We start from the raw sequence: 25,930 nt of genomic DNA, 5'->3' as shown, positions 1-25,930 counted from the left end.
CTTAAGAATATGAGCTTTGGCTCAACTAATAGTTGTCAAGTCTATTGAATAAATTGTAATTTAATTTTAGTTAACAATATGTGAGAATTATGAGAGTGTTTACTTATGAAGATATATTTAATTTTTTTTCTTTATTGATTTTAGAGATTGAAGAAGGGAGAGGGAGAGAGATAGAAACATCAATGAGAGAGAACACTGATTGGCTGCCTCCTGCATGCCCCCACTGGGAATTTGACCCACAACCTGGGCATGTGCCCTGACTAGGAATCAAACAGGCAACCTCTTGGTGCATGGGTTGACACTCAACCACTGAGCCATACTGGCTAGGCTAAAGATATATTTTAAAGGCAGCATATCATATTTTTTTTTCATATTATATATTGTGGTTGTCTGTATTTATCTGAAGAGAAATATCAATTTAAATACATCAACTTTAATGACATTTAAAATCAACGTGAGTGACTTTTAAATCCCTTATGTATTTTAGAAAATCATTTATTCTACTTACTATTAGTTTTCAAAACTGGGATATAAGTAACCCTAGCTATACACTAAGATCTTTCAGGCAATGTAAAGGCACACATAACTTGAAGGGAATCCGTTTCTAGTCTGCCTACCACCTTGTTTGTGTTTTTGCATTCTGTTTTCCAATTTCTTTTACACATAACCTATTACTATATTGAATTTTCTATTATGCATTGATCCAAGGCACCATTCAGGAAAAAATGCATTGCTCCTAAAATAGAGTTCTGGACCCAATTCCAATGTAGGGGGCCTGTTCACCCACACCAACAAAAAATTCTCGGACACCAGTAAGAATTCAAATAAATTCTGATACTGTCTGCTGGAGATAGGGTCAGATTATACAGGTTAAGGGTTCAGTCCTACAATACTGCACCCTCCAACTCCACACCCCCAGCCCAAGCACTCGCGCGCACACACACACACACACTCACACTCACATACTTTCAGTTGCCAGGCATGCTTAGGCTCTTAGCTTATGTGACCAACTGGCTATACTGGAGGTTCCAACAACTCCCTCTTTCAGTCAATTTGCTAAAAGGGTTGTAGAACTCAGAATCATTTTAGGTACGAGATTACTGGTTTATTATAAAAGGATATTCATGGAAAAGAATATTAAGGTGTACAAGTCAATAGACAGATGAACAGATACATAGGATGAGATGCTTAGTAAAAGAGCTTGTCCCCATGGATCTTGAGGCTTTGGCATAGTGGCACATGGAAGCGGTCTGGTCCCTAATGTGGAAGTTCTCCAAAAAGACCAATGAACTCTCCTGGGTTTTTATGGAGGCTTCATTTGGTAATTTAGATTGATTAATTCATTGGCCACTAGAAATTAAACTCCATCTCCAGCCCTCCCACTTGGTCAGGACAGGCAGTGGGGCTAAAAATTACAAACCTCTAATCACAGGGTTGGTTTTCCTGGCAACCCTGGTCTAAAAGTCACCATTAACATAACAAAAAGCACTTTTATGCACCTATTTTAACTCTCTAAACCTAAAAAAAATTGACAGGGTTTGGGGGAGTTGTGAGCCTGGAACTGTTGATGAAAACCAAGGAGTTTAATTTCAAGTATCTTATAAATCACTATATCACAAATGTATTGAGTGCAAAGCAAAGAGTTCCCAGAGAACTCTTTGTTAAAAACTCTTGGTAGTTGAAATGGCATGTCATATCTACTTATGTCTTGTCATATCTATCTAAGAATTAAGAAGTGAGATGGTTATAACAATGAATATTAACTTTTTAAAAAAGTACTTCATTCATTGGACAGTGGAATAAAGGAGAGGGAGACTTGCAAAGTTAAAGTTCTCATACCGCCCTGGCCGGTTTGGCTCAGCAGTTAGAGCGTCGGCCTGCGGTCCCGAGAGACCCGGGTTCGGTTCCCGCTAAGGGCACGTACCTCGGTTGCAGTTTGTCCCCGGCCCTGCTTGGTCGTGCGGGTGGCAGCCACTCGATGTGTCCCTTTCACATCGATGTTTCTCTCTTTCTTCCTCTCTCCCCCTCCCACTCTACCTGAACAAAAAATAGAAAAATGTCCTCAGGTGAGGATAAAAAAAAAAAAAATAAAGTTCTCATACCTGGATGTTAGGTTGTTCCAGATGTTCCCTGTACGTAAGACTGTGACATGTATTTGAATATAAGAAGGAAGTCAGAGTTTTTGCACAAATTAAATCTGATCTGACTATTTATTTTGACAGTGAAGACTGGCTTTGTCAATTAGATTATACAACAGACATTTTTCATAAATTAAATGAGTTAAATCTGAAACTTCTTTAATCATTGTTCAGTGAAATATATTTAAATTATATCTACAGTATACATATAATGTCCCTCCCCCAAAATATCCTTTTTAACTACTTAAACTTAAGACATTTCAAATGGTGACATAACAATGTGCCAAAAGTTCATAGCTTTTTAAAATTCCTGTAGAGTATGTGGAACCCAAAATTTTTAAAGAAAGCTGAGAGGACCATTGTGAAAGTTATTTTACCATATAAAGATGAAAATTTAATAACTCTAAGGAGTAAAAAGGAGGAAAAAACTTGATTGGCAGCACTTTGATTTTAATATAGAACATGTTTTTCATTATAGTTTTGATAAGTCTGTATCTTATAGTTTAAAAAGCTATTTCTGTTCAGCACTGCTTATATCATTGATATCAAAGATATAATATTATATCTTTTTGCTTTGCAGTCCATTGCTGATGGTTTTAGAGAGGCAGTTCGTTATGTTCTTCCACGCCTTATGCTGGTGCCCGTGTATCACTGTTGGCATTATTTTGAATTATTAAAGGTAAGATGAAAGCTTTCTGAACCAAAAGTACTTGCATTTATGAGGCTTAAAAACTTGTTTTTGATCTGATATTATTTTTAAATACTTTTTATTCATAAAAATAAATTATCTTAAATGTCTATACCTTCTTTCCACAGACCATGATGAAAAGCTTGTATTTCTTACTTATCTTCATATCATTTCCAAGTGGTGGATAGAGACAGGAAAATGTATCTTTATCTGTCATCTCATAATACAGACTCTCAAAGCACTAATGTTATAAAAAGAAAAGTTTACTTTTTAAAATTAATTTTGGAGGCAGATGGCAACAGTGGTTTAACTTTTATTTTAAATAAGTAATTAATAACTTTTATACATAACATTGTTCTAAATTTTCATCTTGCTTTAACTTAATAAGAAAAGCAATTTTAAAGTTGACTTTTTTATGCAGTATAGTATTTTTCCTCTCTTAGCTAGGACCCAAGCAACATAAAAAAAATTAATTTAACACTTGAACTCTTTTCAAAGATCAGTAAACATAAAAATATATTGAATTCTTAAAGGTTCTAATAAACAATATAAACTTTATAATGATATATTATGAACTTACAGAAAAGTATGTAATAAAACATAAATGTGTTATATAATAAATATGTGTAAACACAATAGAGGTATGCCACTACCCTGTCTTTAATGGCAGCTACTTCCTTTCTTTTGTTTCTAGTTTGACCACCTATGTACATATCCCTAAAATATAAATTAGGTCAAATTATATATATTATTTTCTATTTTATATCTTCTCCCAAAGTTATATTTATAAAATTTATTGATGTTATTATATGCTGTTCTAGTTTAATTTTCTTCTAGTTTAATTGTTTATTCTTTTCTGGTTGTTTTGTTATTATTGATAACACTTGCTGTGGACATTCTTGTACATATCTCTTGGTACACAAGTGCATGCATTTTATTTCTCTAGGGTATATACTCAGGGATGGAATTGCTAGGTCTTAGGATGTGTGTATTTTCAAATTTAATAGATAATGCTAAGCAACTTTCCAAAGTGGGTTGTACAGTATACGCTCCTGTCAGAATGCATGAGATATCTCTCTTTATACATATTTTCATACTTTTAAATTTCTGTCATCTGGTATATTTAGCATTGTTTCAATCTGTATTTCCCTGATTATTAATGAAATTGGGATAGTATGCTTATTAGCCTTTAGATAATCTTTTGTGGAGTTGTTTAAGTTTTTCGCCATTTTAAATATCTTATGTGGTTTGTCTTTGCATTCCACATGTCTATTTGTTCTTGTTGCTGTGCATTAATTAAACCTGAATATATTCCATATTTATTCTAAGGGTTATAGTTTCACTGATAAGTGATGAATGATTCTCCTTTATTATTCATTCTTTGAAGCCATAAAGCACTACTACCTAATATAAGAGTGTCTGATGTCTTTGGACAGGCATCAGAATTCAAGTGTTTCTTTTTTTTTTTATCCTCACTCGAGGACACTTTTCCATTCTTTGCTCAGGTAGAGTGGGAGGGAGAGAGAGGAACAGAGAGAGAAACATCGATGTGAAAGGAACACATCGAGTGGCTGCCACCCGCACAACCGACCAGGGCCGGGGACAAACTGCAACCGAGGTACGCGCCCTTAGCGGGAACCGAACCCGGGTCTCTCAGGACCGCAGGCCGACACTCTAACCGCTGAGCCAAACCGGCCAGGGCTCAAGTGTTTCTTTTTTAAAAAATAATATTTATTAACTTAAATGTATTATTATTTTTAATGATTTTTTTTTAGAGAGAGATAGAAACATCGATGTGAGAAAGAAACATCTATCGGCTGCCCCCTACACTCCCCCTACTGGGGATTGAACCTGCAACCTGGGCAATGTGCCCTGACACGAATCACATTGGGACCTTTCAGTCCATGGGGTGATGCTCAATCCACTGAGCCACACCGGACGGGCTCAAGTATTTCTTTTTACACTTCAGGTTCCATATACACTTTCTCTTGATATTTAAGATACCAAACGGCCATATAGAGAGATGGAGATTTTGGAGGGACTCTCCATTCTCATTTCCCTATATCATAGCTACTGATTCCAGCTAACATCTAAGAATTTTTGCCTACTTTCAGATTATTTGCCTTTTCAATAGTAATTTCAACATATCTTGGTCAGTAAAATTTTCTTCCCTGACTTTTTTGTTGTTCTTTTATAAGCAAGGCATCTTTCTGCTTGAGCATTTTGTACCTCTCCTTTGATACCAGGCTTAGATAACCTGTCCAGACACTCTAACCCATTAGTAATAATATTAAAATAAAAGCCAGAATAGCCTAGGTCAGTGTGGCTCAATTGGTTGGGTGTCGTCCCGTACACCAAAAAGTTGCTGGTTCAGTTCCCAGTCAGAGCACATGCCTGGGTTGCAGACAAGATCCTTGATAGGGGGCATGCAGGAGGCAGCCCGTCAGTGTTTGCTTTCACATCAATGTTTCTCTTTCTATCTCCCTCTGCCTTCGTCTCACTCTCTTCTCAAAAAAAAGTATGTATATATCTATACATTGCAGTTAATCCTTACCTTAGGGTATTTTTCCATTGATTTTTTTAGATAGAGTAGAAGGGAGGGAGGGAGAGAGACAGAGAGAGAGAGAGAGAGAGAGAAACATTGATGTGAGAGACACATCAATTAGTTTCCTCCCGCATGACCCTGACCAGGGCTGGGGATCAAACCTGCAACCTAGGTTCATGCCCTTGACTGGGAATCGAACCCAAGACTCTTCAGTCCATGACCTGATGCTCTAACTGCTGAGCCAAACTGGCCAGGGCAATAAAAATATTTATTTTATTATTTTTTTTTTATCCTTACCCGAGGACATTTTTTTTTTTTTTTTTTCATTTATCTTCAGATAGAGCAGGAGGTAGAGAGGGAGGAAGAGAGAGAAAGAGAAACATTGATGTGAGAGAGACACATCAAGTGATCGCCACCCACACGACCCCAACTGGGGCCGGGGGCAAACTGCAACCGAGGTATGTGCCCTTAGCAGGAACCAAATCTGGGACTCTCTGGTCCATAGGCCAACACAGCCAGGGCAAAAAAAAAAAAATAAAGAAGCCAGAATAACTCTATATTTTGTAGGCATCTAGGCAAGGTATTCATTTGATGATTTCTAATGAATGCCTACCTCAAGAATTCTTTTTTTTTTTTTTTTTTTATTTTTTTTTAATCCTCATCCGAGGACATTTATTGTTCAGGTAGAGTGGGAGGGAGAGAGAGGAAGAGAGAGAGAGAGAAACATCGATGTGAAAGGGACACATCGAGTGGCTGCCACCCGCACGACCGACCAGGGCCGGGGACAAACTGCAACCAAGGTACATGCCCTTAGCGGGAACCGAACCCGGGTCTCTCGGGACCGCAGGCCGACGCTCTAACCGCTGAGCCAAACCGGCCAGGGCTCAAGAATTCTTTTTAATGGAGTCTTATAACTCATAATATGTGATACTAGAGCTCACTAGCTTTTGTGCACAAATAGATGAGCAATTTGATTGTGTATATCTCCATGGACTAATGGAGCCATAAAAAACTCATAAGAAGGATTACAGGCTTCTTACAAATAATACATTGGCAGCCCCAGATGTGTATTTGTATTCCTAAACATTTTTAGGTAATGTTCATGTCTAATCAAAAGTCCTATCATTAGTGTTATATTGGCCTTCTAATATTTGGCAACATTTAAAAATCCTCGTTTGAGTCTATAAGCTTTTTAAAAATCTTTGCGATCTATCTACATCTAAGATCAGTATATTAACTATGATGGCCTGACTTATCCTTAGGCTATAACTACTTTTACCACCAATTAATCACTGGACTTCAAGTGCTTTTAACCACTGTTATTGGAACTAGTAGTTAGTTGGTCTGTTAATCAAAATATACCAAAGAATCATAAAATTAAATCTTGCATATATTTTATTTAAAAAAAAAAAAAGACACACAAACTGGATAAAGACACTACAAAGAAGGAAAATTATAAGCCAGTATCCCTGATGAACAGACACCAAAATCCTCAACAAAATATTAGCAGATTGAACCCAGCAATATATTTAGAAAGTTATTCACCATGTCCAAGCAGGATTTATTCCAGGGATGTAAGGCTGGTACAATATTTTCAAATCAATAAATGTGATGCACCACATAAAATGAAAGATAAAAGTCATATGATCATATCAAAAGATGCTGAAAAAGTATTTGACAAAATCCAGACCCGTTTCTGATAAACGCACTCAACAAAGTGGGAATAGAGAGATCATATATCAACATAAAGACCATATATGAAAAACCTACAGCCAATATCATACTCAATGGGAAAAAACTAAAAGCATTTTTCTTAACAGATGTCCACTTTTGCCACTCTTATTTAACATAGTACTGAAAGTCTTAGCCACAGAGATCTGACAAGAAGAAAAATAAACGGCATCCAAATTGGAAAGGAGGAAGTGAAACTGTCATTATTCACAGATGGCATGATATTGTTATACATAGAAAACCCTAAAGACTCCACCAAAAATAACTACTAGATTAAATAAATGAATTCAGCAGAGTAGCAGGATATAAAATTAACATCCAGAAATCGATGGCATTCTTTTTAATTTTCTTCTTCTTCTTCGTATTATTATTATTATTTATTTGTTTATTTATTTATTATTTTTTTAAATTCTCACCTGAGGATATTTTTTCTTTTTTTCCCCCCAGACAGAATGGGAGGGAGGGAGGGAGGGAGGGAGAGAGAGAAACATCAATGTGAGAGAGATACATCAATTGATTATCTCCTGCACAACCCCACCCAGGACCAGGAATTGAACCACAACCAAGGTATGTGCCATTGACTGAAATTGAACCCAAGACTCTTTGGTTTACAAGCCAATGCTCTAACCGATGAGCCAAACCGGCCAGGGCTCGATGGCATTCTTTAATGGATTTTTTTCTTTTTTTTAGAGAGAGAGAGAGATAGAAACATTGATGTGAGAAACATTGATTGATTGCCTCTTGCAAGCCCCCTACTGGGAATCAAGCCCACAACCCTGGCATGTGCCCTGACCAAGAATTGAAATGGTACCTCTCAGTCCATGGGACATTGCTTAATCTACTGAGCCATTCCTGCCAGGCTTGATGGCATTCTTATACACCAATAATGAACACTGAGAAAGGGAAACTAAAAGAAAAATTCCATTTACCATTGGAACAAAAAATTAAGATACCTAAGAATAAACTTAAGTATCAAGGAGGTAAAAGGCCTATTCTCAGAAAACTACAGGGCATTGAAAAAGAAATAGAGGAAGATATAAAAAAGTGGAAGCATAGACCATGTTCATGGATTGGAAGAATCAGCATCATTAAAATGGCCCTACTACCCAAAGCAATCTATAGATTCAATGCAATCCCTATTAATGTGCCAAGCAGCATATTTCACAGATTTAGAACAAATACTGCAAAAGTTTATATGGAACCAAAAAAGACCGAAATAACCACAACAATCTTGAAAAAGAACAAAGTTGGAGGAATCACAATACCAGATATCAAGTTATACTACAAAGCCATCGTAATCAAAACAGCCTAGTACTGGCATAAGAACAGGCATATAGATCAATGGAACAGAACAGAGAACCCAGAAATTGACCCAAGACATTATGTGCAATTAATATTTGACAAAGGAGGCAAGAGCATACGATGGAAAAAAGACAGTCTCTATAAGTGGTATTGGGAAAATTGGACAGCTACATGCAAAAAAAATGAAGCTAGACCGCTAACTTACACCATGCACAAGAATAAACTCAAAATGGCTAAAAGACTTAAATGTAACTTCTGAAATCATAAAAACCATAGAAGAAAATGTAGGCAGCAAAATGAGACATCACACATAGCAGAATTTTCACCAATACATCACCTAGGGCAAGAGAAACAAAGGAAAAATTTAGTAAATGGGACTACATCAAACTAAAAAGCTTCTGCATAGCAAAAGAAACCAGCATCAAAATGAAAAGGGAATCCATTCTTGGGAGAGCATATTTGCCAATGATACATTGGATAAGGAGTTAATATCCAAAATATATTAAGTACTCATACACCTCAACAAAAGGAAGACAAACAGTCCAATTAAAAATGGGCATAGTGCCCTGGCTGGTTTGGCTCAGCAGTTAGAGCATCGGCCTGCAGACCAAAGAGTGATCTTGGATTCAGTTCCGGTCAAGGGCATGAACCTCAGTTGGCAGTTTGATCCCCAACCCTGGTTAGGGTCATGTGGGAGGCAACCAGTCGATATGTCTCTTTCACATTGGTGTTTCTCTCTTGTGCTCTCTCTCTCTCTTTTTCTCTCCCTCCCACTCTATCTGAAAATCAATAGAAAAATATCCTCAGGTGAGGATTAAAAATAAAAATGTGCATAGGACCACAATAGGCACTTCTCCAAAGAGGACATACAAATGGCCATGAGACATATGAAAAAATGCTCAATGTTACCAATCATCAGAGAGATGCAAATTTAAATGACTATGAAATATTACCTCACACCAGCCAGAATGGCTGCCATCAACAAATCATCAAACAACAAGTGCTGGTAAGGATATGGAGACACTGCTGATGAGACTGCAGATTGGTGCAGCCACTGTGAAAAACACATGGTGTTTCCTCAAAAAATTAAAAATGGAACTTCCATTTGCTTCAGTGATCCCACTTCTCAGAATATATCCTAAGAAGCCTGAAACACAAATCAGAAAGAATATATGCACCCCTATGTTCATAGCAGTGCTATTTACGATAGCTAAGATCTAGAAAGTGCCCATCAGTAGATGAGTGGCTACAAAAGCTGTGGTACATTTACACAATGGCATAATATGCCACTGTTAAGAAAGAAAGATCTCTTATCTTTTGAGATGACATGGAGGGACCTGGAGAGTATTATGCTGAGTGAAATAAGCCAATCAGAGAAAGACAAGTACCACATGATTATCACTTATTTATGGAATATAATAAGCAGAGTCAGAATTTATAATTAGTAAATATAAAAACAACTGCTTAATGAAAAATGATAGGACATCATATACAGATCGCCTGAAATTATTTTAGAGTACATTGTTGGTTTCTTATTCATAGCAATACTTTAAAGTTTATTTTATAGGTAATATATATATTTTCTTTTCAAATTTAAACACCTTTGAGGTTCATCACAAACTACTTTCACTTTCTGTTTTTCCTCAGATAAATTTTAGGTTTTTCTTAACATAAATTTCAATTTTTATATAAGAGGAAAAGAAAAAAACAATTTATTTCCTGATTTATAAGTAACTTTATAATATGCTTCTTATAGTCTAAGAAAAATATCTCTGTTTATCCTTCTGTTACTAAGAACATGTCTACTCACTTCAGAATTGATTTATTCAATGACAAATAACATTCTTTTGCTCTCTAACTCTTTGATCATTCCTTGGAAATTTAGTAATGGAAAGAATAAAAATGATCTTCTCGAGAGCTTAATCTATCTTACTTTAGTTTAAAGCTTAACAGGAAGACCTAGTACTAATAACTTTAATGAGGTTCACTGGGAAAGATAAGCCAATATTTCAAATATGAGACAATTGAGTTCTTAGGTAGTACTTTTTTACCTTTTACTTTGAAAAAATTACTTAGAAAAAAGTTACAAAAATAGTATAGTGAGCTCCCTTGACCTAGAGTTACTAGTTATTAACAGGTAGGATCTGTTTGTCACTGTCTTTGTGTTCCTGTGTGTGTATATGTGAGTAACTTTATTTCTCGCATCAAGAGCTTAAAATAATGTCTATTAAAAGAAATGTTCTAACTCTTGAAAAACACTATGAAGATTTTTTTACTACATAATATTTACTCTTTCAGTTCTGACACATCCCTCAAAAACATCTGAAGAAAGACAATGCGTTTTTTTAAACACATAAAGAAAATAAGTTTTAATGAGTTGAATTTCCTACCAAGTTACTAAAAATTATTTTTATGAAAATCTGGAGAGGTTTATTGTTATCAGAATATAATTGATCACATATATTATTTCGTATCTACACCAAAGTTCCAGTATAATGAATTAGAGACTAATTTATAATTTATTAAAATTTCTCTTGCTTTAGGCACACAGATATTTATAGTAGATACAGCATTTTATAGGAATTCAAGAGAAGCATGGTAAGCATTTAAGTATAGTCTTACAGAGTTAAGAAAAAAACTTACATGAGCCTTGGCCAGTTGCTTAGTGGTTAGAGCATCGGCCCACAGACTGAAGGGTTCGGGTACAATTCCCAGTCAGGGGCACATACCTGGGTTGCAGGTTCGATCCCCGGCCCCTGTTGGGTTGTGTGGGAGGCAACCAGTAATGTGTCTCTCTCACATCGATGTTTCTATCTCTTTTCCTCTCTCCCACTATGAAGATAAAAGGAAAAATATCCTCGGGTGAGGATTTAAATAAAAAGAAAGAAAAGTTTATAATGGATTGAAGTGCTAAAGTTAGCAACTTGATTATGTTGTATAACCAAGATATTTAAGCTTTTAGAAATCTCTAAAATTTAAGAATGTAATTATTAAAGAGTATGAAATTGTGTGTTTATCTTATTTTCTCTATTCATAGTTATTAACAAATAAAATTAACTTTTAAGCTTCATGTTTTGCATGTTTTAAACTATTTTTATATATCTGGAAAATGTCCAAATGTCCAGGTTATCACGGTTGCTTTGTTTTATTTCTGATTGCTATGGTAATAGGACTTTATATATGTATTGTAAAAACATGTAGAAAGAGGACTGGTTTGAGGGATATTGAGGTATATTTATATAATATAAAATTATAGCTGTTTTTATTAAGTACATTTAAGATTCATTTAGAGTTATAATATTGCTGCTTCCTCTAATTACAAGAAAGGTAAACAATACAGGTTTAATTTTTCTTTTTGGGTTTTCCTAGCAATTGAAAGCATGTAGTGAAGAACAAGAAGACAGAGAATGTTTGAACCAAGCGATTACTGCTCTCATGAATCTCCAAGGTAGTATGGACCGAATTTACAAGCAGTATTCACCTCGACGCCGACCTGGGTAATTCCAAACTGTTGAAAATATCAATGCTTCTGCATATTTCACTTACATCTGATGCCTAGTTTTCTCAAGAAGTTTTACTTACAGTGATAGTTGCATTCTTGAAAATTATACTTTTGTTTTACATTTTTATTATTGTTTTCTAGTCTTTAAATTGGCATTATAATGTTAAGATATATGTAATACAATTTTTAAAGATATATTTAATAATTTTTTGTATAATTTATATAAGAAATAAGATTATTCATAATTTTATTTCTTATGGTGATAAGAATGAAATTTAGAGCCTCTAGTACTTCTTTCACAATAATGAAGCTGAGGCATATAGTGGCAAAGTTAGTAGAAGAAAATAAATGCTGTGTGCAAAATCTAGTTTTTAATCATTTAATATTTTTGTCACGTGATTTGAGGCAGTTTACAATTAAAGCAATTAGGGTTGCTTAGTCATTGAATAAACTAACTTTGTCTTGGTATTTTTTTAGGGATCCTGTTTGCCCTTTTTATAATCGTCAATTAAGAAGCAAGCACCTGGCTATTAAAAAAATGAATGAAATTCAGAAAAACATAGATGGATGGGAAGGCAAAGATATTGGACAGTGTTGTAATGAATTCATTATGGAAGGTCCATTGACAAGAATTGGTGCTAAACATGAACGGCATATTTTTCTCTTTGATGGCTTAATGATTAGCTGCAAACCCAATCATAGCCAGTCACGCCTTCCAGGTTACAGTAGTGCAGAATACAGATTAAAAGAAAAATTTGTCATGAGAAAAATACAAATATGTGATAAAGAAGATACTTGTGAGTACAAACATGCTTTTGAATTAGTATCCAAAGATGAAAACAGCATAATATTTGCTGCTAAGTCTGCTGAAGAGAAAAATAATTGGATGGCAGCACTTATTTCTCTTCATTATCGTAGTACTCTAGATCGAATGCTAGATTCAGTATTATTGAAAGAAGAAAATGAGCAACCACTGAGATTACCAAGTCCTGAAGTGTATCGTTTTGTGGTAAAAGACTCTGAGGAAAACATTGTTTTTGAAGACAACTTGCAAAGTAGAAGTGGAATCCCCATTATTAAAGGAGGAACAGTGGTGAAGTTAATTGAAAGATTAACATATCATATGTATGCAGGTATGTGAAACTCATTACAAGTGATTATCTAGGGCCAAGGAGCTAAAATCTTTTCAAGAATGTTCAAAAAGGCCTGAGGCCTGGAAAAATATGGATTGCCTCTAAACTATGAAAAGAATACTGCAGAAACAAAAGGAATAAATAATTAAATGTCTCTAAAATATAATATTATTAATTTCATTAATAATTAAATAGTCATAAAAATTATTTATTCATGAATCTTGAATTTGAACACAATCCTCATTTATCAAGAAATACTGTGATTGGCAGGAAGAGCCACAGTTGGAGAAGCCAGAATAAAAAGAAAAAAGAAGTAAGGCCTCCAAAATATGCTGAATAAATTGAACATGCAACCTGTTTTATGCTCTACCTTTTCAGATCCCAATTTTGTTCGTACTTTTCTTACTACATATCGTTCATTTTGTAAACCCCAGGAATTGCTAAGCTTACTGATTGAACGGTAAGAAAAATTTTTATTTCACTAATATTAACATTTTGTAAAAACTTAACTGTTTTGTATCTTGTAAAGTACTGGGTACCTAATATGTACTCAAATAGTTTTTTAATATAATTTATTTGGCATAAAATTAGCAGTATTTCTGTTTACTTTAAATAGTGCGCTTAAACTGAAATCCCTGTTTATAACAGAGGTATTTTCAGAACTTAGCAATATTTATAGTGGTAATCAGAAAGACCCAGTTTTAGAGGATAAAAATAACTCTGTATTTTAATGAAGTTTTTTTTTATGTACAATAAAACAATGCTTCTTTAAAAAAGACTTTTTTACTTTTAAAAGAAACTTTTTGTTATGGAATATTTCAAAATGTATACAAGAGTAAATAGGAAAATATAATAATCCCATTTATCAATCATCCAGCTTCAGTAATTATCAACTCATGTCTCATTTGTTTTTCTACCACTTTAACATCCTAACTGAAGGATTACAGACAGCTACTGTGTCCATGAGTTTGTTATCCTTATCCGTCTCCATATCTGAGGATATGGAGGGCTAAGTGACTCCAGCATCAGTGGATTTTGGTATCTGCTGGGGTCCTAGAACCAATCCTCTGTGGATACCAAGAGACAACTGTATTTTGCAGTAAATCCCAGACAATGTATTTCTTTTTTTTTTTTTTTATCCTCACCCGAGGACATTTTTTATTCAGATAGAGTGGGAGGGAGGGAGGGAGAGAGAAACATCAACGTGAAAGGGACACACCGAGTGGCTGCCACCTGCACAACCCAACCAGGGCCGGGGACAAACTGCGACCAAGGTACATGCCCTTAGCAGGAACCGAACCTGGGTCTCTGGACCACAGGCCGACGCTCTAACCACTGAGCCAAACCGGCCAGAGCCCAGACAATGTATTTCATCTGTAAATATCTCCAGTTGTATTTCTAAAAGATAAGTACTCTTATTAAAAACATAATCAAAATCAAAATGTCATTAGACCTAAAAAATGAACATTTATTATGATTAATTTTATAAAGTAAGTTTTAAATTGACTTTTTGTCTTTTACTGAGTATATTAGTGGCATTTTAAACTTTTTAAAAATATGATTTATTGATTTTTTTTTTAATCCTCACCTGAGGACGTTTTTGCACTTATCTTCAGATAGAGCACGAAGGAGAGAGGGAAGAACAGAGAGAGAAACATTGGTATGAGAGAGATACATCAGCTGGTTGCCACCCACACGACCCCAACCGGGGCCGGGGACAAACTGCAACCGAGGTATGTGCCCTTAGCAGGAACTGAACCCTGGGTCTATCTGGACTGCTGGCTGACGCTCTAACCACTGAGCAAAACTGGCCAGGGCTTTTTATTGAATTTTTAGAGAGAGAGGAAGGGTGAGATAGGAACATCGATGTGAGAGAGGAACATTGATCAGCTGCTTCCTGCATGCCCCCTACTGGGGATTGAGCCCGAAACCTGGGCTGTGTCCTGACCAGGAATTGAACTGGGACCTCACCTCTTAGTCCACTGTACGGTGCTGAATGCACTGAGCCACACTGGCTGGGCTATTAATGGCATTTCATTATTATTATTTAAAAAATTTTTTTTTCTTTTTTATTGATTTTAGAGAGAGAGGAAGGGAGAGGGGGAGAGAGAAACATTAATGAGAGGCCACCTCCTGCACATCCCCTGTTGGGGATTTGGCCCACAACCTGGGCATGTGTCCTGACGGGGAATCAAACCCGCTACCTCTTGGTACATGGGTTGATGCTCAACCACTGAGCCACACCTACTGGGCTATTAGTGGCATTTTAAATGCTTTATGGGTTCCCCTGGCTGGTTTAGCTCAGCAGTTAAAGTGTCAGCCTATGCACCAAAGGGTTGAAAGTTGGATTCTCGGTCAAGGTCATATATACCTGGGTTGCAGGTTCCATCCCCAGCCCTGGTCGGGATCATACAAGAGGCAGCCAGTTGATGTGTCTCCCTCACATCGATGTTTCTCTCTCTCCTTTTCTCTCTCTCTAAAAATCAGTCAATGAAAAAATATCCTCAGGTGAGGATTAACAAAAATAATAATAATAATGATGATAGATGCTTTATAGGTTAAAATGTAGTATCTGGACTCCAAAATAATTTTTGTTTCACATTTAAAAACTTAATACCAGAATTTTGTCTTGACCTCTATCATTATGTTGTTCTCTAAAACAAAGTTTACCAGACTGAATCAGTGTAATGAGCTGTGAAGATTTACTTGGTTGTATTTCCATGACCAAAATTAGGAAAGCACATGTTAGACTTATATTTTAGCTATATTTCTTGTAGTTGGGAAAAGTATTTATTTTTATTTTTTTGCACTTAATTATTACTTTATCCACTTAGGTGCATTCTTTAAAGATTGTTTAAAATTCAGTTTGGACCTTCTCTTTGGAGTTCATTTATTTAAGGAGGGAGGGAGAGAGAGAAACATCAATGTGTGAGAGAGACACAGCAATTGGTAGCCTCCCACACACTCCCTGACTGGGGCCAGGGATTGAACCTGCAACCCAGGTACATGCCCTTGAGCAAGAATTCGACTCTTGACCCTTTGGTACACGGGTTGATGCTCTAACCACTGAACAACATCAGCCAGGGCATCTGTTATTTTCTTTAAAGAAGTTATACTCCTTAAAGATTTTTTTCTTGAATCTTTGCCATGGATTTTTTTCTATGTTGATAAGTGCTAGATTTTTTTGTTGTTGTTTGTTTTTGTTAATCCTTTCCCAAGGATATTTTTCCATTGATTTTTAGAGAAAGTGGGAGGGTTGGAGAGAAAGAGAGAGAAACATAGATGTGAGACACATGATTAGTTGCCTCCCAAACACGCCCCCACCAGGACTGAGGATCAAACCCGATACCCAGGTACATACCCTTGACTGGAATCAGACCTAAGACCCTTCCGTCCGCGGGCTGATGCTCTAACCATTGAGCAAAAGCAGCCAGGGCGTGATAAGTGCTAGTTTTTAAACTTTTTTTTTTTTTGGATAAACTTAAGACTATAAAACCTTAGTAATGATCGCCAAAGGGCAATTTATTTAGTATGTAATGCTTTAAGGAAAGTTTATCAGTAATTACACTTTTCACAAAAATGATAGGAAAGAAAGTTGTTTAGTTATAATATTTTTCTTGTATTTGAAATTTTTTTCATTTATGCATAGACAATAAAAATTTTCTGTCATTTCGCTTTTCTTCTTAGATTCGAAATTCCAGAACCAGAACCTACCGAAGCAGATAAATTGGCAGCAGAGAAAGGGGAACAGCCAATTAGTGCTGACCTTAAAAGGTTTAGAAAGGAATACGTCCAACCAGTACAACTTAGGTTTGGCTTGTATATTATATTTTCAATGTGCCATTCAATTTTCAATGTATAGTTAGCACAAAAGTTCTTACCTCTTAATTCAGTTATAGGTATTGTTAACCTCATAGCAGTTCTTTCTATGTGAAGCCACTCTTTAAATATCCTGAAGAATTTTGATTATATAAAATGTGTGTTATTTGAATCAGATACCTGGCATGTGATATACTTACAGACCAGGATACCTATTAAGTATAATTTATAAAACTGCATAGGAGTTTGCCTCTTGTCAACCCCCAACCCCTTCACTTTTTTGTTTCTTTATGTCTCATTGTGATTATCTAATAATCTTGGGCTTAACGTTTTGCTATACTGATTTTATCATACATCTATTCATTTGTCATTCTTCTATTCCATTAATCATCTAATTGGGGGTTGTATTTCAAAGTACACTTCTCCTTAAATACTTCAACTTGTATATCATTAATGGTATTTATTTTTTATTCTTTTGTTCTAAGCTATGTATACAGTTTGCTTTGGTTGACTTTTGACAAATACATATATCTCTATAATACAAACTTCTTTCAAGATATAAAATGGTATAATCACCCTAGAAAGTCCCCTTATGCTCATTTTAATCCATTTTTGTTCTCATTGCCCAAAGCAGTATTTATCTTTCTACATAGATTAATTTTACCTATTTTAGTTTATATAAATGGATTCTTAGATCATATACTCTTTTGTGTCTGACTTTCACTGAACATGTTTTGAGCATGTTGCTTGTATCAGTAATTTGTTCTATTTTATTACTGAGGTGGTATTCTATTTTTTATATGAATATACTACAGTTTGTGTATTAATTTTCCCACTGAAAGACACCTGGGTTATTTTCAGTTTTCTATCATAAATAAAGCTATGAACTTTATTTTACAAGTTTTTTATGAATATCTGTTTTCATATAGTATCTTGGGTAGATAACGCAGAATGGAATGACAAGGTCATAGGGTAGATGTATGTTTAATTTTAAAAGAAACTGCCAAATCTTTCCCAAAGTGATTACACTATGTTATACTCTTACCAGCAGTATATGAGAGTTCCAGTTGCTCCATATTCTCATTAACATTGAATTATGCCAGCTTTTATACCTTAGCCACACTGGTGGGGTGTAATGCTATCTTTCTGGGATTTTAAATTGTATTTTTCTGGACTAATGATGTTGAGAACTCTGTGTTCTCTTATTGGCTATTCATACTTATTTTGTGAATAATCTATTCAACATCTTGTATTTTTTTAGTTGTTTTTTTTACTATTGAGTTGTTATAGTGTATTGAGTAGGATTAGATTCCAGTCTTCTGTCAAATAAATGTTTTACAAATATCTCCTCCCACTCTATGGCTTGTCTGTTACTTTTCTTTCTTTTCTTTTTTTAATTTTTATCCCCTTTATTATAGAGAGGGGGGAGAGAGAGAGAGAAACATCGATGGAAGAAAACATCGACGGGCCACCTCCTGCATGCCCCTGACTAGGGATTTGGCCCACAACCTGGGCATGTGCCCTGACCAGAAATCGAGCTGGCAAACTCTTGGTGCATGGGTCGACGCTCAACCACTGAGCCACACTGGTCGGGCTACTTTTCTTGATAATATCTTTTGATAAGCAGTTTTTAATTTTGATGAAATTTAATTATGAGATTTTATAAGATTTTTTTCTCTTACATGATAATAATTTTTAAATTACATTGGATGCTGTAGAAACTGGGAAGGAGAGGAAATGGAAGCAGTTATTTGAATTGACCCTGTGCAAACTAGAAGCTAACAGTTTTGTGATATCTTGAAATATTCTCTAAGCCACAGAGCTAACCAGGCACACACTGACTGAGGTGGTTTTATTTCAGATAGCATGACAGAAATTGAGAATTTAAATAATTTTCTTAGTCTGGGAGAAAAACTATTTTCTGTCAAGGTGGAAGAAAGCTAACCTAGGAACAAACGACAAGTATTGTCAAGGATGTGGAAAAAAGGGAACCCTTGTGCATTGTTGGTGGGAATGCAGATTGGCACAGCCACTGTGGAGAACAGTATAGAGATTCCTCAAAAAATTAAAATGGAGCTGCCTTATGACCCAGCGATTCCACTTCTGAGAATATATCCGAAGAAACCTGAAATACTAATTTGAAAGAATAAATTAACAAAATAGAAACAGGCTCATATATACAGAGAACAGACTGACAGCTGTCAGAGGGGAGGGGGGGTGAAAAGGTAAAAGGATTAAACAAACAAACAAAAAATAAATAACCAACTTCATAAACTGACAACAGTGTGGTGATTACCAGAGGGAAAGGGGATGGGGGAGGTAACGTAGGGATAAATAGTGATGGAAGGAGAATCTCTAAGTCTCTGCTGGAGAATGGAATGTCATATTTGTATAGATTTATATATTTTTGTGGTACTGCAAAATAGCTCTGTCAGAAACATTTTTGTCTTTTGAAATAAGAGAATGTGGACATACTTATAAATTACATAGGAATTTGTTAACACTTGAATTTATAACCAAATACATGAACTCTTAGTTGCTTTTCCATCTTATGTAGAAATACATAAAAATTTAGATAATAAAAAATATTTTTAATATAAGCACTTAAAAATAGCTTGTCTATGAAGAATGAATTTTGTACATATGAATATAGAAAAGGTACTTCCCTAAACATAAATCAGTAATTAAGTACAGGAACCACAATTTTTATGCTTATAACTTTTTTTTTAAGTATAAGTTTTAAATAATAAACATTCTGAAGATCTGTCTTCATATTGTTGAAGTACTTAAGATATTAATTAAATACAAATTATAGACTCTTGAGTGTTATAATGGCCTTTGTATGTAAAGCTATCACCATGGCATTAGAGAAGTAAAAAAAGTGTAATTTAATGCTTAGGTTTCACTAAAATGTGTTTTTTTATTCCCATTTTATCAGGATATTAAATGTATTTCGGCACTGGGTTGAACACCATTTTTATGACTTTGAAAGAGATTTGGAGTTGCTTGAAAGACTAGAATCCTTCATTTCAAGTGTAAGAGGTATATTATTTAAAGGTTTGATTGAATCTCATGTCGCACATGAGTTTATTTTTAAATTTGTGTGACTTTTAATTTAAAGCTAAACTAGTTTTCATTTTTAAAAAGCTGAAATAACATTTGGAATGATTTTCATTGATTCTAAGGAGATTGCATATGTTTAGAGCCACCTGAAGTGTTAGAACCTTGCCTTTTCAGGTTTTTTTAGGAGAATCTTTATTTTAAAGAGGTCAAAGTCCTCTTTAATAAATTTAAGCCTTTTAATTTTATCTCATGTCAAGGTTGCCATTCTTTCAACTAATTAAATAGTTGTTTAAATTTATATGTTTCCTTATTCTCCTTATTCTTTAGTTTTGATTAGTTAACAGCTTTTTATTATTTTGTTTTATTTTTTGTTAATCCTCACCCAAGGATACTTTTCCATTGATTTTCGATAGAGTGGAAGGGAAGGACAGAGGGAGGGAGTGAAGGGGGAGAAGGGAGAGAGAGAGAGAGAGAAAGAGGGAGAGATCGACGTGAGAGAGACACATAGACTAGCTGCCTCCCGCATGACCCTGACTGGGGCTGGGGATTGAACCTCCAACCCAGGCATATGCCCCTGACTGGGAATCGAACCCAAGACCCTTCCGTCCTTGGGCCAACACTCTAACCACTGAGCCAAACTGGCCAGGGCTGAATAGTTAACAGCTTTTTAAATAATTTTTATTCCCCCCCCCTCCCCCCGCCCCTGCTCCAGGAAGTTTTTAGTGTATTTTTGGCGCCTGAAAGACAGGAGTTTCCTACCTGAGGTTTTAGAACACAGCCCATGAAATGAAACTCCAGGCTGTGAACATTTAAACAGATGTATGTGTCATCAAATATATGTTATTGAATCAGAACATTTATGTTTTATCTGATAGTATATGGCACTAATTAAGAATACTATAACTATTCCCTGGCCAGTTTGGTTCAGTGGTTAGAGCATTGACCCGTGGACCAGAGAGTCCTGGGTTCAATTCCCGCTAAGGGTACGTACCTCTGTTGTAGTTTGTCCCTGGTCCCGGTTGGGGTCGTGTGAGTGGCAACCAGTCGATGTGTCTCTCTCTCTCTTCCCCCTTCTCTCCCTCCCGCTCTATCTGGAAAAAAAAAGAATACTATAACTATGCCTAGTTTATTTCATCTACTTGTTCTTTAAGGGGAATTTTACTTAAAATAGAGGAAGTGATTCCTTTGTTTCAATTTTGAGATGTATAAGATACATTTCTTTCATGTGTAGTTTAAAATTGTGTATAGTGCTAAATTAATTTAAATAATATAAATAGGAACACTAGATTATTTGTGATCTGAGAAACTTCTAAAATACATGCACATATTAGAATAAAGCAAGTAAATCTTATGTTAATGTCTATAGTTAATGTCTAAAGGCCTTTTCTATACACATACCTCAGGATCCCCAAATAGTTGATTTGTTAAAATTTCTTTTTATAGAATTAATACAACTAATAAGTGAAGAAGGAGTGATAGAATTAGAATGTTATTATTTCTCAACTCCTAGTAACATCACAAAAAGAGAAATAACTGGACATTCTATGCCTCCTGTTAGAAATATTCTGGCAAGTATTAGTGTCAGAAATTGATCCTAAATCAGATCAAGTCTGTTTGTGTCTGATTTATAGAAAATACAGGAACAGAGAAACATAGTAGTGATATCACAGGGATGGAATTGACAAGATGCAAGACTTGGGGGAAAACACCACAGAGCAAAAAATAAATTACAAGCAACATAGATTAAAGGAGACTTGAGACATACTGACTCAGTGCAATGTGTTGATCTTGTTTAAATCCTGTTTCAAACAAACCAACTAAAAGAAAACATTTATGAGACAGGGAAATTTGAAACTAATTAATATTTGATGATATCAAGAAATGACTGTCATTTTTGTATGTGATAATGGTATTGTTATTTTAAAAAATCTTTTAACTTTTAGATACATACTTAAATATTAGATTTGTTTTTAAATAACAGGGATAGGAAGGAGGGCAAGAGTGAGGTTTAGATGAAACAAAAATTACCATTGAGTTGGTCATTGTTGAAGCTGGGTAAAAGTTAAAGATTATATAAAGATTTACATATCTATAAAATAAAAGGCATTTTTGTTTTGTGTCTTTTTCTAGGGAAAGCCATGAAGAAATGGGTAGAGTCCATTGCTAAGATCATCAAGAGGAAGAAACAAGCTCAGGCAAATGGAATAAGCCATAATATTACCTTTGAAAGTCCACCTCCACCAATTGAATGGCATATCAGCAGACCGGGACAATTTGAAACATTTGATCTCATGACACTTCATCCAATAGAAATTGCACGTCAGCTGACACTTTTGGAATCTGATCTCTACAGGTAGACATTAACAATAATATGCTATTCTATTTTCAAGAACCTTGAAAATACCCTTGTTTTCAGAACATTTAGCAAATTATTTATCAGTGCGTAAAAATGCCTCAACTAGCCCTGACTGGTTTGGCTCAGCAGTTAGAGCGTTGGCTTACAGACCAGAGAGTCCCAGGTTTGGTTCCCGCTAAGGGCAGGTACCTCAGTTTCAGTGTGTCCTCAGCCCCCGTTGGGGTCGTGTGGGTGGCAACCACTTGATGTTTCTCTTTCGTGTCGATGTTTCTCTCTTTCTCCCTTCCTCTCTCCTTCCCACTCTATCTGAGGATAAATGCAAAAATTTCCTCGGATGAGGATAAAAAAAAGATGCCTCAACTATTCTTGTTGGCACGATAGAAAGTTCAGAGCACAGTTTTTAACTACATTCTGTTCTGCAGGTAAAAGTCTTTTAACATATTGCTATTTAGGCCTAGATTTAGTATTACCAATCCTTTGCAAGAGCAGTGGCAGAGAGAAGACTAATGTAATAGAGTAGCAACTACTTTCAAGGTAGTCACTGAACTCCTACTCCTCATACTTTTCTTAGATTGCTTTATTGAATTGTTTCAGCTAAGTCAGTCCGTATGGATGCTAGGCTCTTGGCAGATAAGTAGATAGAATATTGAGGAAGACATGCTTTCTTCTTTTTTATTCCTGATTCTATAATCAAAATTTTACTTTGGAGCTTGATTGAGCTAGGTTTATATTTGTTTATATTGTGGGATTTGTGATAGGTAGGAATGAAAGGACTTGTTACTTGAGACAACAAAGCAAATAGTACAGAATCAAGTTTTTCTTCATATGGTGGCTGTTAATGAGTGAACATCAGAAAGAAAAAAGCACTTAGCTCTATGTGGACTTGCTTTCAGAATATAGGAATATCTTTGTTAAATGTTACGTGTATTATGGAAGATTGGTAACATACATAAAACATTGACACTAAATTTCTGGGGAAATAATAGAACCATTTTAGAAAACCTATTTTAAAAACTATTAGCAAATACCCATTTGTACTCAAATTTACTGATTAAAAACATTTTTTAAAATTTAAAACCTATGCAGGTTTGATTGATCCCCCCCCCCCCCTCACTCTATCTTTAAAAAAAAAATCAATGGAAAAATATCCTTGGGTGAGGATTAACAAAAACAAAAAAGTAAAACCTAACCTAGAGAACATTAATAGCAATGTCCTGGTCAGTTTTTTTTTTTTTTTTTTTTTTAAGTATCTTTTTATTGAGAGAGAGAGACAGAAACATCATTGAAAGAGAAACATCATTCGACTGCCTCCTGCATGCCCTCTACTGGGGACCTAGCCCCAAACCTGGGTTTATACCCTGACTAGGAATGGAACCAGTGACCTCTTGGTGCAGGGGATGACATTCAACCAAGTGAGTCACACTGGCCAGGGCCCTGGTCAGTTTTTTAAAATTATGTAATCCTGACTGACTGTACACAATTATTTAATCAGCTCTTTTGTTTGACGTTTTAATTAACTATTTCAGGTATTCCAAAAAACATAGAGAATAGTATAATAAGGGCTCATGAACAACAAAAGCAATACGAATAAAGTTGAAATCCTTTGTGTAATTCTTCTCAATCTCATTCATCTTCTTTTTCCCAAGTAATATCACTATCTTGTATTTGGTGTCTACTATTCCTGTGTATTTCTTTATAATTCATATACATATAAGCATTTATTAACAATATATAGCTTTGTTTTGCACATTTTAAAACTTTATGTATCATTCTGCAACTTGTTTTTTACTTAAATTGTTTTTGGCACTTGTTCAACTTGATAAATATAACTCTAGTTTGCTTATTTTAATTGCTGTGTGGTATTACATTGTATGAATACTCCATAATTTATCCAGTGTCTTGATGATGAGCCTCTAGGTTGTCTGGGACTTTTCGCTCTCACAAACAATGCTTCACTGAACATTCCTATAAATGTTTTTTTTATAATCTGTTGTATCTAGAGTATATACCTAGGTATAAGAAATTACTGGGGGATCTAGTATGTATATCTTCAGTATTATGAGATACTGACAGATTGTTTTACAAAGTCATTGTATTGATTTTTACTTGCATATCAGCATTGGAAAATTTTTGTTTTTTCACATTTTTACCCATTTGGTATCGGACTTTTGTTAGCCCGACAGGAATAAAATGGGATTTCATTGTGGTTTAATGTTCTTTTCCTTGAATAAGAGAAAGTATTGTTTTATATTTGTGGCTAGTTGGGTCTGTTCCTCTGTGAATTACTTCTTTGTATGTTTGTCCATTTATCTTTTGGATTAATTGTGTTTTTCTTATTAAGTATTAGACCTTTAAATAATTTGATAAAAATTCTTTGTAGGTTAAATTGCATTGATTTTTGGTTCCACAGGAAAGTTCAACCTTCTGAACTTGTAGGGAGTGTATGGACCAAAGAAGATAAAGAAATAAATTCTCCTAATTTATTAAAAATGATTCGCCATACTACAAATCTTACCCTGTGGTTTGAAAAGTAAGTTTTTACTTTGTTTCATTTTTAATAATCATAGTATTAAGTCACATATAAGCTAAAATCCTTGCTGGAAAGATATTTTGTTTTTTCTGCATATGGTGAGGAAATTGCTTTCTAAACCATGAATTTTTTTTTTTTTTCTTTTTTTGTTAGGTGCATTGTGGAAGCAGAAAATTTTGAGGAACGGGTGGCAGTACTAAGTAGAATTATAGAAATTCTTCAAGTTTTTCAAGATTTGAATAATTTCAATGGTGTATTGGAGATAGTCAGTGCAGTTAATTCAGTGTCAGTATACAGACTAGATCATACCTTTGAGGTAAGTTTTAGGCTTAAATATTTCACTGTTTGGGGGGAGGGGATAAAATTAGTGTGAAGAGATTCCTCAACCCGGCTGGTGTAGCTCAGTGGTTGAATGTCGACCCATGCACCAAGAGGTCGCCGGTTCAATTCCCAGTCAGGGCACATGCCCAGGTTGTGGGCCAGATACCCTGTGGAGGGCACGCAGGAAGTGGCCAGTTGATGTTCTCTCTCATCGATGTTTCTGTCTCTCTCCCTCTTCCTTACTCTTTCTCTAAAATCAGTAAAGGCAAAAAAAAATTTTTTTAAGATACTAGAAAATACATCAATATATACTAGTAAGCCTAGGCTTCATAAAAAAATAGGGGACTTGTGACTTTGTTTAATATGCTTACCAAAAATGTAATGAAGTTCCAAATGGATTTTTCCAATGGCACATTGATTGATGGTTTCAAATAATGACAAGGGATCCAAATAAAAGTATACAAATTACTTAAATCATCTTTGGTAGATAGTCAAAGAAAGAATAACTTGGAGAGAACCCTTTCTAAAACCTAAATTTATTTGTCTTTTTCAAATGATAAAGTAGTAATATGTTTAATGTTTATTGTAGAAACCTCAGAAGATACAGAAAGTATAGAAGGACATTTCACATGATTTTAATAATAAAATTTAGATCATATTATACATAGATTTTTCTGGGCTGTACCTTTTTATCATATACATTTTCTTATTTTATTAGCTTATCTTTGAAAATAAATTTTTTAAAATATTTTTTTATTTTTTATTTTTTTTATTTTTTATCCTCATCCGAGGACATTTTTCC

General features: G+C 34.9%; 1 protein-coding gene across 3 annotated transcripts in view; it reads left to right on the top strand.

Annotated features, from left to right (window-relative positions):
- The window catches only part of SOS2 (SOS Ras/Rho guanine nucleotide exchange factor 2), a 108,924-nt gene that overhangs the window by 65,211 nt on the left and 17,783 nt on the right, over positions 1-25,930 (top strand). For all 3 annotated transcript variants that reach the window (XM_036242182.1, XM_036242185.1, XM_036242183.1), the window contains exons 8-16: positions 2,719-2,817; positions 11,774-11,901; positions 12,384-13,039; positions 13,418-13,499; positions 16,727-16,849; positions 19,797-19,900; positions 22,052-22,274; positions 24,688-24,807; positions 24,961-25,123. In XM_036242182.1, coding sequence (XP_036098075.1) covers positions 2,719-2,817; positions 11,774-11,901; positions 12,384-13,039; positions 13,418-13,499; positions 16,727-16,849; positions 19,797-19,900; positions 22,052-22,274; positions 24,688-24,807; positions 24,961-25,123 — 1,698 coding nt within the window. The remainder of the gene's footprint in view (positions 1-2,718; positions 2,818-11,773; positions 11,902-12,383; positions 13,040-13,417; positions 13,500-16,726; positions 16,850-19,796; positions 19,901-22,051; positions 22,275-24,687; positions 24,808-24,960; positions 25,124-25,930) is intronic.

The sequence above is a fragment of the Molossus molossus genome, unplaced genomic scaffold (assembly GCF_014108415.1).
Source record: "Molossus molossus isolate mMolMol1 unplaced genomic scaffold, mMolMol1.p scaffold_m16_p_1, whole genome shotgun sequence".
Lineage (NCBI taxonomy): Eukaryota > Metazoa > Chordata > Mammalia > Chiroptera > Molossidae > Molossus > Molossus molossus.
Note: the sequence above shows the minus strand (reverse complement) of the source record. Positions and strands in the feature narration are given on the sequence as shown.